The sequence below is a fragment of the Vicia villosa genome, linkage group LG3, assembly GCF_029867415.1.
Source record: "Vicia villosa cultivar HV-30 ecotype Madison, WI linkage group LG3, Vvil1.0, whole genome shotgun sequence".
In the NCBI taxonomy this organism is placed as follows: Eukaryota; Viridiplantae; Streptophyta; class Magnoliopsida; order Fabales; family Fabaceae; genus Vicia; species Vicia villosa.
Window position 1 is genome coordinate 91,853,908 of NC_081182.1, and position 15,955 is coordinate 91,869,862.

Sequence of the window (15,955 nt, forward strand, 5' to 3'; positions counted from 1 at the left end):
ATTAATGGATCACACAGAGATTTATGTTTAATGCTGGGAGTTTTTAAAGCGGGATGTGGGAGATAGATTGTGGACAATCATTGTTGATTTGGGGGTGGTGGATGTTGAGGGCCAGAATAAAATTGGGTGTAGGAATGGAGATGTGAAACAAGGAGGTCATATAGAAAGGCAAGGAAGGAAGGAGCTCATAAACAATGTGCAATGATTATAGGATCATTAGACATTAGAGGGGGAGTGAGTGCACTCAAAAGAAGGAGAATGAGTTCTATGATTAATAAAGAGAAATCAGATATTTTTCTTATCCAAGAAACAAAGGTGACTAATATGAGTGATGCGGTGGCTAATAGTTTTTGAAAAACAATGCAGAACATAGTCATTTTCAATGTTAACAAAGTCTTAATCAAATACAAGAAAAAGTTCATCCTAAAAATATATTTCAAAATTCTTTCAAATCTCAATTGAATCCATCATAAAACTAACATTTATTTCAACAATCAAAGTAGTTCACCCTATAACATAACATAATTGTAAAATGAATTAAAACATGTAGGTTTGATGAAAATGCCTTAGCCTGTCCTATTCAAATACTTCAAAAACTATACAAATCTATTTTTAATCGAGGCTTTGCTACAATCGTTAGTGGATCATGAAGAAGCATACCACCTTTGGACTCGACAAGATTGATTTTTGATATATTAGGATGTGAACTCCAAGTGAAGCCATGGAGCAACCTAGCTAATAAAAGAATAGTCATTGTGGTGCCAAGCATGACACCAGGGCAACCACGCCTTCCTGTACTAAAAGATATAAACTTCAAATTTGGCTCTGTCAAAGATATATCAAACCTATTATTCTTCAAATGGCGTTCTGGTTGAAATTTGTAAGGTTCACTCCAAACTTTTGGGTTTTTTCCAAGTCCACTTCTTCCAAGCAATACATGGCTACCCTTTGGTATCAAGAAATTTCCAATTATTGTATCATTCATTGAGACATGGGGAACATTGAAAGTCGCTATGGGATGGAGGCGTAAAGCTTCTCTTGCACAAGCCTTCAAGAATTTGAGTTTAGGAATATCAATTTCTTGGACCAACCTATCTTTTCCAACTATATTGTCCAATTCTTCTATAGCTTTTTCCATTAGAACATGTTGATTTAACATTTCAGCCAATGTCCATTCAACAGCATTTGAAGGATTGTCTACCATTGCCATCATTAATTCCTGCATAGAAGTTTCATAAACATTTTAATATCAGTTTAATTTAAATCTACTAAGCATATATTCAACAGAATCTCACAATATAAATATTATGACATTTTCTTATAATTATGATTAATAAAATCTTGAACACAAATTATTATAAAAATAAAAACTAGAGATAGTAACACATAAATTTTGGTAAAGGTGTTGTTAAAATTTTACTCATCTTCCATTAATTTATAAAATTAAACATTGGTTGAATGGTATCTCAATGAATCTTGGAATATCTATATTGTGATAAATAGATATGAGACATCACCAGTATTTATACTTGAATATTAAAAAAAACACGTTTTCGGAGATACATTTCCGAAAAGCGAAAACACCTTTTTTACAAAAAAAAGTACCTTTTCGGAAATGAACTTCCGAAACAAGGGGTAGTGTGGTAAATTCACCAGGGATGGGCAGGAAGGTTAGGAGGTGGGTGGAGAAATTTTCTAAATTTATGATGAGTGGAATTTTTGCAACTTTAAAAAAATGGTATGATTTAAAGGTGAGTTTGACTTAAAAAAAATAAGAGATTGTAGAATATAATTCTAGTTGTCATGCCTTAAATTTAAAAATTATTTACGAAACAGGACAAAAATCAGGATTAGAGACTGGACTAAATCTGAAGTTTTTGTCTCTCACTAAATCATGAGACAATTTTTTGTCCATAATACAAATTATTTAAAATACAAAAATACTATTTTATTTTCTATATAAAATATATATGCTTTCTCTTCCTCTTCTATTAATATTTTTATTATGAAAATATGAAAATATGAAAATACCCTTTATCCCTAATACAAGTATTTTAAATACGAAAAATACTCTTTTAATGTTTATTAGAAATATTTTTCTCTCTCATCCTTCTCTATTAATATTTATGATACCTTTTGTCCATAATACAAGTTTCAGTTATGTAAATATGAAAATACCATTTTTTTTCTCTTAAAAATATATACCTTTTTCATTCTCTTACTTTTTCTCCTCCTCTATTAATATTTACATTTATAAGGGTATAATGTAATAAGTTTTATTTGTGATATCTATTGTCCCTCAAACGTTGTACAACACAAAAAATTGTTTGGTAGTTTAAAAGTTTGTACTGTTCTGTCCAATTCTTACCATTTTACAAATCGAACCCACCCTAAATTATTTAAAATTTAATTAATATGATACAAATTAGGTTTTATGATATATGATAAAATTCTAACATGTACGAGAAAGATAAAAAATAAAAAAAATAAAAGAGTAAATGAAGTCTTACAATGATTTGTGCCTTGATTTCCTTAGTTGTCAATAACGGATTATTATTGACATCTTTTAATGAAATCAAAACATCTAGCAAGTCCTCTTCAACATTCTTTGATCCATCATTCCATTGTTTGATCCTCTCATCAATGAGACAATCATGATACTTGTTCATTATCTTTATTGCATTTGTTACCTTTCCTTTATGTCCATCTAAATCAAGTAACCTCAACCATGGGATATAATCAGACGCAGAGAAAGCATAAACATGATCAAGCAAATCAAAAACAGCATCAACATGTTCTTTTTCTTCAACACCGGGCCCTCCATCTTTCATTCCATTTCCGAAATATCTCGTATTAAAAAAATATTTTCGATACACATTTCCACAATAATGTTGTGTTGCAATTCTAACATTCACAAGGTCACCATTCTTGCATTTGTTGTACACATAAAACATAAGATTATCGGCTTCTTCGTTTCTTTTGTCTTGAAGCCATTGATGTCTGAGTGGTGAGAACAAATCATTAGCAACGATTCTCTTCATCTTTCTCCATTGTTCGCCAATGGGTGCAAATATTGTGGTTAACTGTCCATTGGAGATGATATCAGTTGCCATGCTTGTTGGTCTTGATGAAAAATCAGCATCATATTTTCTCAAGAATTCACGAGCAATGGTGGGACAAGTGACAGGGATAACATGGACATTTCCTAGGCGAATACATGCAATATCAGTGTTGAATTCTTCCATAGTTTTGTGTATCCACTCAGTTGGAGATTTGCTTGTAAGCATTTCAGGAAGATTGCCAACTATAGGCCATGGTTTGGGACCTGGTGGCAATTTTGGTATTTTTGGATTTATATTCATCAAGTGATAACTTAGGGATTTAATAATCATAAAGATAAAAAATATAACAAGTGAAAGGGGCCAAAAGGACTGAGGGAGTGACGAGAGGAAAGCAGGAGTGTATCTCATCATAGGTTGGAAAAAGATTTTCAAACAAAAACCTTAAGGTTGAAAAGGAACAATGCTTTAAGTGGTTGAGCTTGGTCACTTAAGAAGTTGTGGTTCTATTTATACTAAAGAAAATAATGTTTGGACATCCATTCGTATAATCTACTTCTTAAAAGAAAAAAAAAAGTAATAAAAAGTTTATGATGGTCAGATACAATTTGTTTAAATAAATATAAGAATTGATTTATGAGATATGTTATTCTTACACCAAAATCTTACATCTACATCGTATTTCACTGTTCACTAATATGGTGAACAGTGAAATATAATAATAAATTATTTTAAAAAATATATAAAAATTAATTTATGAGAAATTTTTTTTGGAATCTTGATCCAATGTCAAATTGGATGGAATCTTTATTTGGTTAGGGCTGCGAAATTTTTTTTTTAAATGAGGTAAATCAAAACACTCATATGATAGGGGTAAAAGGTATTTAATCCTTAAAATTTTATATTTTTTACTTTGTATTTTAAAATAATAAGAATTAATTCAACAATTTTGTAAAGTATTTAATCTTTTTTACACATTCAGTGTTTGACAACAACTCATATGTAATACTTTAAATGTGATTAAAATAAAAAATCAAACAGTTATAAAAATATAGCGGTTATAATTAACTAACAGTATAAAACTATGTCAGTGTATATTAATTAAATTCAAAGGACAAGAAATTAATTAATTTGCACTGTCGTTGTAAATTTTTTTACACAACCACTCCAATATAAATATAATACGTAGAATGTGACTAAAATAAAAATCAAACAGTTATAAAAGTCTGATTGTGTAAACATGTTTTACACTATCAATATATATCAATTAAATTCAAAGGACAAATGGTGATGTTTAACACATTTTCCTCATTTATTGTAAAACTCATGAACAAAAGACGTGTACTGAATGAGTTGTGTTGCACACTTTGTGATAATGCAATAGTCCTTTCATAACGTCGGTGACTGAATGCGACCAAACTATGATAAGGATTAAGGAGTGTCGCACGTTAAGGACGAGAACCAGAAGAAAAAATAAAAATTAGACACGTTGAATCTTTCATTTTAATTTATTAATTGTACTCCTTTGTCTGGTGATAATTTGTTTTATTTCAGTTCAGTTAATTATTTTGCTTAATAGTATTTTAATGAATTATATTTTTTATAATTGAAATTATCCTGTGTAATTATTACTTACGAAATATGAAAAATTTGATAATGACACTTCAATCGAAATGTCTTACCTTAATCATACCATCCTTTGATATTTGTGTTTGAAGGATTATTAACTATAATCATTTAAACCCTAAGGCCCTAATACATTCTTATTCTTCAAAATAAATAATTAACTATCTCACACAACACTATAAAACAAGAGAATAAGAGATATTATACAAAGTCAAATACAATCTTAAATTGTTTTTGACTGATACATTTTGTAACAAATAACTTGATTCCTATGTATGGCCTTAGACTCTTTTTTCTTTCAAAAAACTAAGCGATGTAGTACTTCAAAAAACTTGAATCTTATATATATCATTGGACTCTCTCTTCCTTCACAACTAAGTTATGTGGAATTTCTTAAACATGTATATTTTCAACAAATCTCAACAATCCTCACCTTGATCACAAACAATACACTATCATTTTTTCACCTACAATCATACTCTATTATAAATAGTATAGTCATAAGAAGATACGCCGCTCCAAAAAAAATTATATTACTTCAACGACAATTGTAGTTTTAAAAACTATCATTCTACACCTCAAGAAGATTATACTCCCTTGAAGCTAAGTCATTTCAAAAAATTTCATATGTCAAAAACCATGTTAAAACTTTATGGTGCAACTTTGATGTTGGTAGGAAGCTCTTTAACCATCGACATAATATCACAACACACTTTGAATCAATGCCCATATGTTAAACACTAGCAATAACTCATCCTTCACTAGTGCAAAAAGATTAATATAATTTTAAAATTTACACCCAATATAATAAAAACGGGTGTAAATAAGAAACACAATGGTAATTTTATAAATAAAATATTCTTTTAAATATTATCAGGTGACAATATACACCCTATTTTTTAAAAATGGATTTAAATTAAAATTATTATTATAATCAAATTTCAATTACTCCCTTTAAACTAAAAATCGGGTGTAAACTTATACAAATAATTTAAATAATTTAAATAATCTATATGATATATTAACAAATAATTTAAATTATTATTAATAAATTAATAAGTAAATATTAATAGGTCTAAATTTATTAAGTGAATTAAAAATTTAAATATTATTAACAAATAAGTGAATATTAATGGATTTAAACTTATTATACTGGATAAAATAATTTAAATTCATGCGTTGAACAAAACTCTAACCAAATTTTATAAAACTGAACGTTTAATCTAATTTCATAGCAATGAAGCTTTTCAAAACTCAATTTTCAACGAATTTCAGCAAATCCAAACCCAGTTTCAACAAAACTCTCGAAGAACAAAGTCGCATTAGAATTTTCAACAAATTTCTGAGTTCTTTTCAAAGAGAATCCAAACCCTTTTAACCAGCGCATTTCATCGAAACCCTTTTATCCATCGCAGTGACGACAACGAAGCTGAAGAAGTTAGAATTCACTATCGCTCATTTCACAATTTACCATCGCTGATTTCACAGTGACGACGTGCATTGGTAAAATAAAGGTAGGTTTTTTACTTTGAGCGACATGCATTGGTAGCTGAAGAATTAGGGTTTTATACTCTTGCACTGGCAGCTGTTTGAATGTCTTGTGTTGTGTATGATTATTTTAGTAAATTTAAGCATTAATAGTAATTCAGGAAGTGAAATTGTTCATGATTGTGTGAATCAATTTGTGTTGCAGCTTCAGAACAGTTAATAGATCAATTGAGGAATGAGTATGATAAGGTTCTTGAACACAACAATGACTTGGAAAATGAATTGATTTCTGTTAGGTATGTATGTATGTAAATGAATTGATTCCTATTTTTTGTGCGTAGGTTTTTGCTGAATATTGTTAATTTTTTTGCAGTGGTAGATGCATTGTGCGTATATATTTGCTGAATATTGTTTAATTACTATGTGTTTCTTCATTAATCTTATTTGGAGAGGTACTCAGGTCAAATGAGTCAACAAAACTATGAATTGCACCTAAAACCTCTTGCAAGAGATCAGTATCTTTTTCTAGGGAGGATCTCTCAGCAGGCTTTGATTCCTACAATTTCCCAGCTTCATTTGTATAATCCGATAACATGTCATTGGTATGTTGAAATCATATCTGTGTATTTAGGCTGAAGGTGATGTTCTTACTGTGGCACCTGATATGTCAATTGTGCTTCTTGAATTATCTGTTGTGCCTGTGATTCCGAAGTTGATTTCTGATGTTGAGTTGTAGTGCCAATATCATCCATTTGTAACAATTTGTGTCTTTGTATATGTGTGACCTGATTGTTAATGTTGTTTCATCAATACTCCACAGTTTTACTGCAGCAACTAGCTTAGAAAGGGATTGAATGTGAATCCGAATAACTTTTTATTGCATTGCAGGCTGGATTTAGGTACAACCATGCTGAGCCAGATTACCTGATGCTGGTATATTGGATTCCTGATACCCCTGATAGCTTTCCTACAAATGCTTCGCACCGTGTCGGTGTTGGTGCTTTTATCGTCAATAACAAAAGAGAGGTAATCTTTCATCTCATTCATTTCTCTCATGTTCAAATATTTCTGCCTGGAAAATGTATGAGGAAGAACAAGAGTTTGACTATAGACTTTTCTATGTCATGCAAAACATACATTACAAATTTGTCTTTGTCAACTTGGTACAAAATGATCTTCCAATTTGCAAATGAAATAACCACCGCATGCTTCTTCTGGTCCTCACATCGCTGATGTTAACCTTCTTTTACCTCCCAAAATGACTTTCCCTGTTGAATACAAACTTCAAGGAAGTGACGGTTGCTTCAAATGGTTACTTTCTATTTCCATGTCTTGTTTTCTGCATTTCACTACTTTAGTAACTTACTTCATTCAGAATTTATAGATAGATAGATACACTGTTGTTTCAATTCTCATGTAATGAACTATGAAACATGGGCAATAGTAATTTGAGAAAATTGAAGTGATTGGGTGTGTGTTTGGTGTTGTATCATTTCACGAGCAAGTGACTTGAGATTGTTTTTGGGTGGACCGTGGAGGTCACTTTTGATTTTTGAATTAAGAGAGTTGTACAATGTATTAATGCTAATAAATAAAGAACGAGAGGTGAGGATATTTAGTTTCTATGTGGTGTTCATTGATTCGATTTGGCTGTGAATTGTTATTCCTTGTTATTGATATCATTTTGATGATTGTGCGATTATTTTTTGTTTGTTTGGGGTATTATTCTTAGGTCATGGGATCATCATGATATTCTGTCTGTTTTGCCTGAGTATAATTCAAGCCACAAGTGCTCAACTAGTGCGAGGCTGCGATCTATTGCCCCTTACAGTGGTCGGAAGGAGACTGCTGTTTATGCTACGGACGTGAAAACTGGAATTGTGATTCGCTGCAAGGTCTTCATTGACAATATATCCAGAATCCAGATATTTCATCATTCTATTAAGCTTGATTTAGATGGGCTTGCTACATTGCACATCCGCGCCTTCGACAAAGAAGGTATTCTTCAAGTGCATATATTGGAAATTTTGTACTTCAGACCGTGGCTCTTAAGTTGCTGTAAACCTTTTTGACACGGTTGGTTTTACTATTTTGTTGTATTGATTTTGCAAAATTCTATTGCAAATATGCTTCATTTGCCATATTTTCTCTTGAAATCTTTGACATGATGAGAGAAGCTGTCAGAAAACTTGCATCTTTAGTAAACAAAAGATGACATCAGCTATTAGACATGATTGCTTTTAGCTGTTTAATTTCTTAGATAGAATATGTTCACGAAGATGGCTTGGTTACCTTTGAAGATGGATTCTCTACTTACGCAGATGCCATAATTCACTGCACAGGGTACTAAGAGTTTCTGACATTTTGTATTGGGTTTGGCTGTGGATATTTGTTAATAATTTTGTGTTCTTTTTATGAATTTTATTGAACTTGGACTTTGTTTGAATTGATTTATATGAGTTTATCTACTTAGATAGCAGCTTGTGAGATTGTTTGTGAGAGCTTATGAAAATAATTTATGGTGTGTGCATAGCTGTTTAAGCTACCAATGTTACAAGCCAAGTGATGAAAGAAAGCTTGGAAGTGATCTTTGCGGCAAGATCATAGCAGACAATGAGTATATTGGTTTGAATGAGTGAAAGTTTTTCCTCAAAGACATTGTCAACTCAGCTTACACGATGGTGGTCTTGTTCATGGTGATTTAACTTTACCCGAAGATAAAGCGGTTGATTTGTATGTCCTGGAAAGAGCCCTCGTTTCGATGCATTCTTCATGCGGCAACATTGTAAGACAACTTCTCATTTTTTCCATTGTCATAATTGTTAGTGGTAAAAGGCGGAGGAAGTATTAACAAGACTAGATGACTTGTTCTGATATAATATGGTTTCTTTCTGTACTGACATGTAATATCGAAATTTGTCTGGATAGATTGATCGGATTCTTGCTGCTTACTGCAAATCATCGAAGCAGTGGTCATCCACAATGAACAAGCTGGCAGGCGATACTACCTTACATCTAATTGTTTTTAAAATTAAGACATTTTCTTCAAGAAATTGTACTAACCTCCATATATCTTCACAACTTGTAGTGCGACAAAGAGGACGAAAGAGGACCATGGTTGGTTGATTATTTGAGTTTCATTTCTTATTAAGGTAAAAAAAAGGGTGACAACAACTAATGCATGTTGTCAACATAACGTATATGTATTTCTTATATGAACATCTCTTGTAGTTTAAAAAATTAAACATTTAAGCTTTGATTGAAATATTCATCTTCCATGTGTGCCACAAAAACAAAACTGTTATTTTGATATTTACATGTCCATGGTTGTAAGTATCTTCTTGTTACTATGTTTGTTACTCCCTTAATTCAGATAAGAAATAGGTACTTACCAGTCAATACCATACGCAATTTGTGAAGGGATTCTCGCCGTGGTGGCGCCAGACGCCACAACCGCTTGCCTATATAGTGGATTTTTCCGCCTTCTGCCATCGACAACACTGATTAAAATTGGGTTTATCCTTAAAGGGTTATTTTCAGCCTTGGAATTATCTTCTGTTGTTATTTCTTTATAGATGATGTAAAAGAGTTTGATAAAGTTAATCAATGTTTTCTTATATCTCATATATTTGATTTGTTTTTTCTATGTAGAAAACTAGTCAAAGTAGTAGACAGCTTCTAAACTCAGGAGGGTTGTGTTTTTGTTTTCTCCTTAACAAAAAAATTGGTTATGATTTAACAAGATAACCAAGAGACCACAGGGCCAAATCAAGAAACCAGCAGTCACGGGTAAATCATGAACCAGTCCACTGGTTGGTCCGATAAGGTCTCAAAAACTGTTTGAAAATCATTTTGAACCAGCCACACAATCAACTTTTTAGTCCTATGTACAGTTAGTTAGTTATAGTTAGTTAGTTAAAACAGTTTATAACAAACATGATGGTACTGTATAGATGGCACATTATTATCAATATATTTTCCTTTCTAATATATTAAAGTCATTATTGAATGCATCGTATCAGCATTTATGGTTGACTCCTTTTGAAATTCATCTATTAAATATGATATAATAAAACAGGGTGTAAATTATTTTTAAAAAGGGTGTAACTAAGATTTACACCCAATTATTATTAAAAAAGGGTGTAAATTAGCATGTATTTACACTCGAATTTAATTAAAATAGGGCGTAAATTAGCATGTATTTACACCCAATTTTTATTAAAGTAAGGTGTAATTAAGAACGTATCTACACCAAATTTTTATTAAAATTGGGTGTAATTAAAAACGTATTTACATCTGATTTTTGTTAAAATAGGGTGTAATTAAAAACGTAATTACACCCGATTTTTGTTAAAATAAGGTGTAACGTAGAATGTATTTACACCAGATATTTTTGAAATGGGGGTGTAATTAAGAACGTATTTACACCCAATTTTAATTAAAATAAGGTGTAATTAAGAAAGTATTTACACCCGTTTTAAACGGGTGTAAATTTATTAGACATTTCTCACCCGGTGGATATACACCCGATTTTTTTTAAAAATAATGGGTGTAAATTTAATAAAAAACGGGTGTAAATTAACATTTTTCTACTAGTGCTTTTTCAAGACAGCGGAAATGTCATGAAGACACACTTCTCAATTTTCAAAAAAGAACGTCACCTTCCACGACAAGGGAGAAATTTCTAGGATTTGACTCAGTTCCTTTCGCTAACGTTGTCCCATTATGACACTTATACTTTATATGTCCAACCTTTTCATATTTCCAACATCTCATATATGTATTATTTTTTTTCTTGATTACATACGACCATACTCTAGCAACCAACACTGAGTTTCATAAAGTATTATCTTCACTCTTGAATCTTCTTTCTTCCGAAATAATCTTACTAGAAACTTCTTCAAAGCTCAAGGTTTCTTTACCATATATCAAAATAGGTTTAATATGCTCATAGGAAGATGGAAAAGACCATATGAGTCTCAAAGCTTTATCTTCATCATCAATTTTGACTCCAATAGTTTCTAATTCATAAATAATACCATTTAGAACAATTAGATTATCATATACTTTCGTATGTTCATCCATACGCAAGTTATGAAACAAATCATTCAACAATACACAATTTGATTTACTCTTTCGTTTGAAATGTCTCTTCAATTTTCTCCTAAAGCTCTTTGGCTGACGACGTACTAAGAACATTCATAAGAATATTCTTAGCAAAAGACATGTGAATTGTACTCGAAGCTCTCAAATCTATTTCCTCCTACTTCTCGTTGTCCTGGTTGGAAATGTTTCCTTTCAGCGTCTTGTATAATCCTAATTGTATAAAAACATTTTTGAATTGAATTTTCCACAAGTCAAAATTGATTCTTCCGTCAAATTTCTCTAAGTCAATTTTTACTGCTCTTGAAAAACTTGAAATTGCCGGATAAACCTTTTCTGCAGCAGAGCAAAATTTTCTCAACCAACATAAAGTATAAATTTTCTTTTCTATTGTGGAAGATCATACAAAATTGCAACCACAAAACATAGTAAACAATTTACACCCCATCAAACCAGGCTCTAAAACCACTTGTTGCAAAAAAACTAAGCGGAGAGAAAAAAGAGAAACACAATAACAACACAAGAGATTAACGTGGAAACTCTAAAATCAGAAGAAAAAATACCACGTTCGTTTCAAATGACAATTAGATATTATCACTATGGAAAAATTATTACAACACATAGACTATACCCTCAACCACCACAAAGCTCCAATACATTTGCATTCACCAAAGAAAATATTTAATCATCCCCCACAACATTCTGAAACAATAGTATAAGAGAAAATATAAAAAGTCAAATAAAAGCTTAAAGTAATTTTGACAGATACATCTTGTAATGAAGAACTTGAATTTTATATATAGCCTTGAAATCTCTCTTCCTTCCCAAAACTAAGCGACATGAAAATTCGAAGAACTTGAATCTTATATATGAACTTTGACTTCCTCTTTCTTTACAAAATTAAGCTGGTGTGAGATTTCTTCAACATGTATATTTTCAACCAACTATAATACAACCAATAGACCAAACAACTGATTCTATAAAAACCACAACCACACAGCTGGGGCATTCTTTGTTCATTCGCAAAATACTATAATAAATAGATAAAAAGAGGCTTAAGGCTAAGAATACATAAGAATAAGTGGGTAGAGGTCCAAGAGAGAGGTATCAAAACAAACCAACAATACAAAACTAAAACAAGAACCAACTTAAAAACGAAAAACACCAATATAACACAACAAAGCAGAAGCACCTATGCAAAAAGTTGGAAAAAAATACAAGCTAGAGCTCCTCAGTCAAAAAAGCCAAAGTTAAGTCCCAATATAAACTGATATATCATAAAATTAAACTATATTATTAAAAACGCTTCATAAAATATATAGTTTTTGTTTTTAGAAGACAAATTCTAATAAAATTGAACAATATTTTGCTAATCCTCATCTGACACGGCTCGTTCCACTACCTTACATTTTGAAATTAAATACTAAAAAACCAATACAAATATATAATAGTATAAAATATGGTTGTTCCAAACAACTGGTTTTGAAAATTAGACTTTTTCTTTTTAAGGAAAAATGCGTATCATATCTACCAAAAGATATAAGCTAATAATACAATTACAAAATAAATGAGAGGCATCAAAGACATCAAATTGTGTAACACTTACTCCTAAAAGACAAAGCAACACCAAATAATATAAGCTAAATTATGTCCTGCCACCCCTCTTACCATCCCATACAAAATCATTTCACATTTACATTGTCATATTTCGATTTTTTTTTTAAAAACGGTGGTATTTACCGCACATTATGAACTAAATAGGGTATTTGCGGTGCAGTTTAAGCGGTTTTGACGAAAAAAATCATCGGAACCGTAAGGGAAAAATCTTGCGGTTTGGTTTGATTAGGTTGGATTTTAGAAAAAAATTTGCAGTTTGGTTTGATTTGGTTTTACAAATATTTTAATGAGCCTTACATATACATATAGATGACAACATAACTTTGTCATTCATACACTATCAAATAACAACAAAACTCGTTATATTTTGACAACAATTTTTCATTTAATATGTAAAAATTAAATTAGACAAAAGTAAAATAGTAAACATAAAATAATAGCATAAAAAAATATAAATATTATTATAATGAAACAAAAAAGTAGAAGAGACGAGAGATTAGTGAAGATGAAAAAGAAAAAACAAAAGAGTTGAGAGATTAGAAAAGAAGATGTGCGATAAAAACGAAATTGAAATAGGGAACATTTGCAGTAAAATGAGAAGGTGGAAAAGAATGAATACAAGAGAGTAGAGATTAGAGGAGAAGAGGGAAGATGTATGTAGCAAAAAAAGGCACGATAATGCTATTAGAGATTTGAGAAGATCGGGACTGAAATGATATGTGTAAGGATGAGAAAATTGTTCGTAATCATAAGGCTAAGGTATAGTAGGTTTAAGTTTGGGTTGGATGTGAGTTAAGTAAAAGTTAGGTTGTAACATAATGCGATTTGATTCAGTTTATAAAATACAAACCACAAACCGAACTGAACCGTGCGGTTTTGTTAAAAGATGACCCAAACAAATCCGAACCAAATGCAGTTTTTTACTGTTTCAATTTGCTTGGGTTTGATTTGCGGTTTTTTATTAGGTTGGTATTGGTTTTGAACACCACTAGAACTAACTACTGAATTGTTACAAGTACCATTATTACGGAAAATTCATTTTATAACAGTTGGAAAAGAGATACCATCACGCGTGACATACCGTTGTAAAGTAGAGTGTGGTTGTTAGTTCGTTGTTTCAACCACGGGCACGCGACCGTTGTGATAAACTATGTAACATATTATATATCACAACGGTTGACGTAAACAACCGTTGTCATAAATATAGTGTCATGGGTTCGATACCCAACTACAAATAAAATTAAAGTGCATAGAAAATGATATTTCACCACGGTTATAAGTTCTAACCGTTGTGGTGTATGTAAAAGTTTATTATAAAATATGATATTGCTTGTTTTTTCCTGCCCCTCATTAACCATATACAACCATTCAAATAGATTTTTGAGATAATAATCAGAAAAATTAAATTATTCTTGAAAAACAAATTAAACTATTCAATATTTTGCGAATTGCATGGCTCTTGTAAATCATGATTTCCTCTTTAGCCTATAGGAATTGATTCAATCCCAAAATTTTCAAAGTAATGTTGATGAGTGGATGCAAGTTTGAGTCTTTCACACAAAATCTGATTTCCTCTTCTTTTCTAGTTTATTTTTCAAACATCAAGAGTTGTGTAAAAAATGCAGATTGACATCCATTTATCAACATTGTTTTGAAGAATTTATGGCATTGAATAAAATTTTATACGCTAAAGGGGAAATTATTTACAAGATGCATGCAATTCAAAAAAACATTGGATCGCCTAAGATGATTTTCAAGAATTATTTATTTTTTTAATTATTATCTCAAAAATCAATTTAAATGAATGCAAGTTTAATGAGGGGTTAGTTAAACAAGTAATCACATATGATATAACAAACTCACTAACAATATTTATCAACAAAAAAATCAATTAATTTACATAGATTGAGAAACATTAATAACTAACCATTTTTAGAAGCTTTAAGTGATAAATAAAGACCATAACCACTTGCTAGCTACACATGAAAAACCATTTATTAATAAAAAACACAAAGCAACATCAACAACAACAATAACATAAACAACATTTATCAATAACATACATACCTTTAATTGAAAAAATGATTGTGTCATAATGAAGTTGAAGTTGATATACTTGTGTTATTATGAAAAAGATACAATGAGGATGAATAGCTTCATCCTCCTTGTATTTTGTCTCACACTATGTTAACCACAAGCCATAATGTGATCCACAACCATACTATATGAATTTGAATCCTACAAACACCATGAAAAAAATAGCATGTTAACATAAACTAGGATGACATTGTAATCCAACAAAATTTATCCACATGCATAACAATAACATCAACATAACAACTGTTCTGGACTGGACCAATTACTCCAAAATTGGCCTAATCCACCACTTTGGCCCAATAAACATTGGTCCAACGCATGCTTCCCTCAGGCAAGAGCACCCACCTCTGCTGAGCAAAACTGACTGACAACCGAGCACGCGGGTATCTCGTGCTCGGCAACGATTCGCTCCTCCGGGAAGACCCGTCATGACCTAATCTAACAGTCTCATATATTCTGGGCCGCAAATAGCGCTCAAGCCCACGAAGAGATGAGATCCGTTCCTAGGGGACCATTATAGATAGCCCTCTATCTCTAGAGGGAAAGGTAATTCAAGTCTCACCTAAAATCTCATACTTTCTGTTGTACCTTGTTGTCCCCATACTTACTTTGGCATCAGAGTGCCTTGCAGGTACAACCCTCTTTTTTCTCTCAGCCATCAACGAAGATCGAGCCTACCGTTACTAGCCACCTGTTCAACCGGAAAAGAGCAACAACAATATACACGAAGAAAAGAGAATATGAAAAAATATTTGTCAACAATAAAACATGTGAAACTGAAGTACATATGAAAATCATATCAATAAACATTTATCTACATTTTTCAACAACAGCATACAAGAATAAAAAAACCATAAACTATCTAACAAGAACAAATCATATGAAAATCATGTGAAACATAACAACAACATACATGAAAACGAGAGAATAAGGAAGAAAAATAATACAATTATGTAGGAATAACA

The 15,955-nt window shown here is 31.3% G+C and overlaps 1 protein-coding gene and 1 long non-coding RNA gene across 4 annotated transcripts; one reads left to right on the forward strand and one right to left on the reverse strand.

The window, feature by feature from the left end:
* Positions 1–475: 475 nt before the first annotated feature.
* LOC131656340 (isoleucine N-monooxygenase 1-like) lies at positions 476–3,525 on the reverse strand. The gene is made up of 2 exons (XM_058926075.1): positions 2,511–3,525; positions 476–1,219 (listed from the first exon to the last, which is right to left on the reverse strand). The coding sequence occupies exons 1-2, from the start codon at positions 3,471–3,473 to the stop codon at positions 590–592; spliced, it is 1,593 nt and encodes a 530-aa protein (XP_058782058.1). The 5' UTR covers positions 3,474–3,525; the 3' UTR covers positions 476–589.
* Positions 3,526–5,875: 2,350 nt separating this feature from the next.
* On the forward strand, positions 5,876–10,120 carry LOC131662159 (uncharacterized). Of its 3 annotated transcripts, XR_009301407.1 has the most exons (7): positions 5,876–6,199; positions 6,379–6,469; positions 7,062–7,484; positions 7,906–8,171; positions 8,707–8,958; positions 9,102–9,325; positions 9,825–10,118. It is a non-coding gene; the product is annotated as an uncharacterized LOC131662159 (long non-coding RNA). The 3 variants fall into 3 exon arrangements; XR_009301405.1 differs by having other exon boundaries at positions 7,906–8,958; positions 9,825–10,120; XR_009301406.1 differs by having other exon boundaries at positions 7,062–7,199; positions 7,906–8,958; positions 9,825–10,119.
* The last annotated feature ends 5,835 nt before the right edge of the window (positions 10,121–15,955 follow it).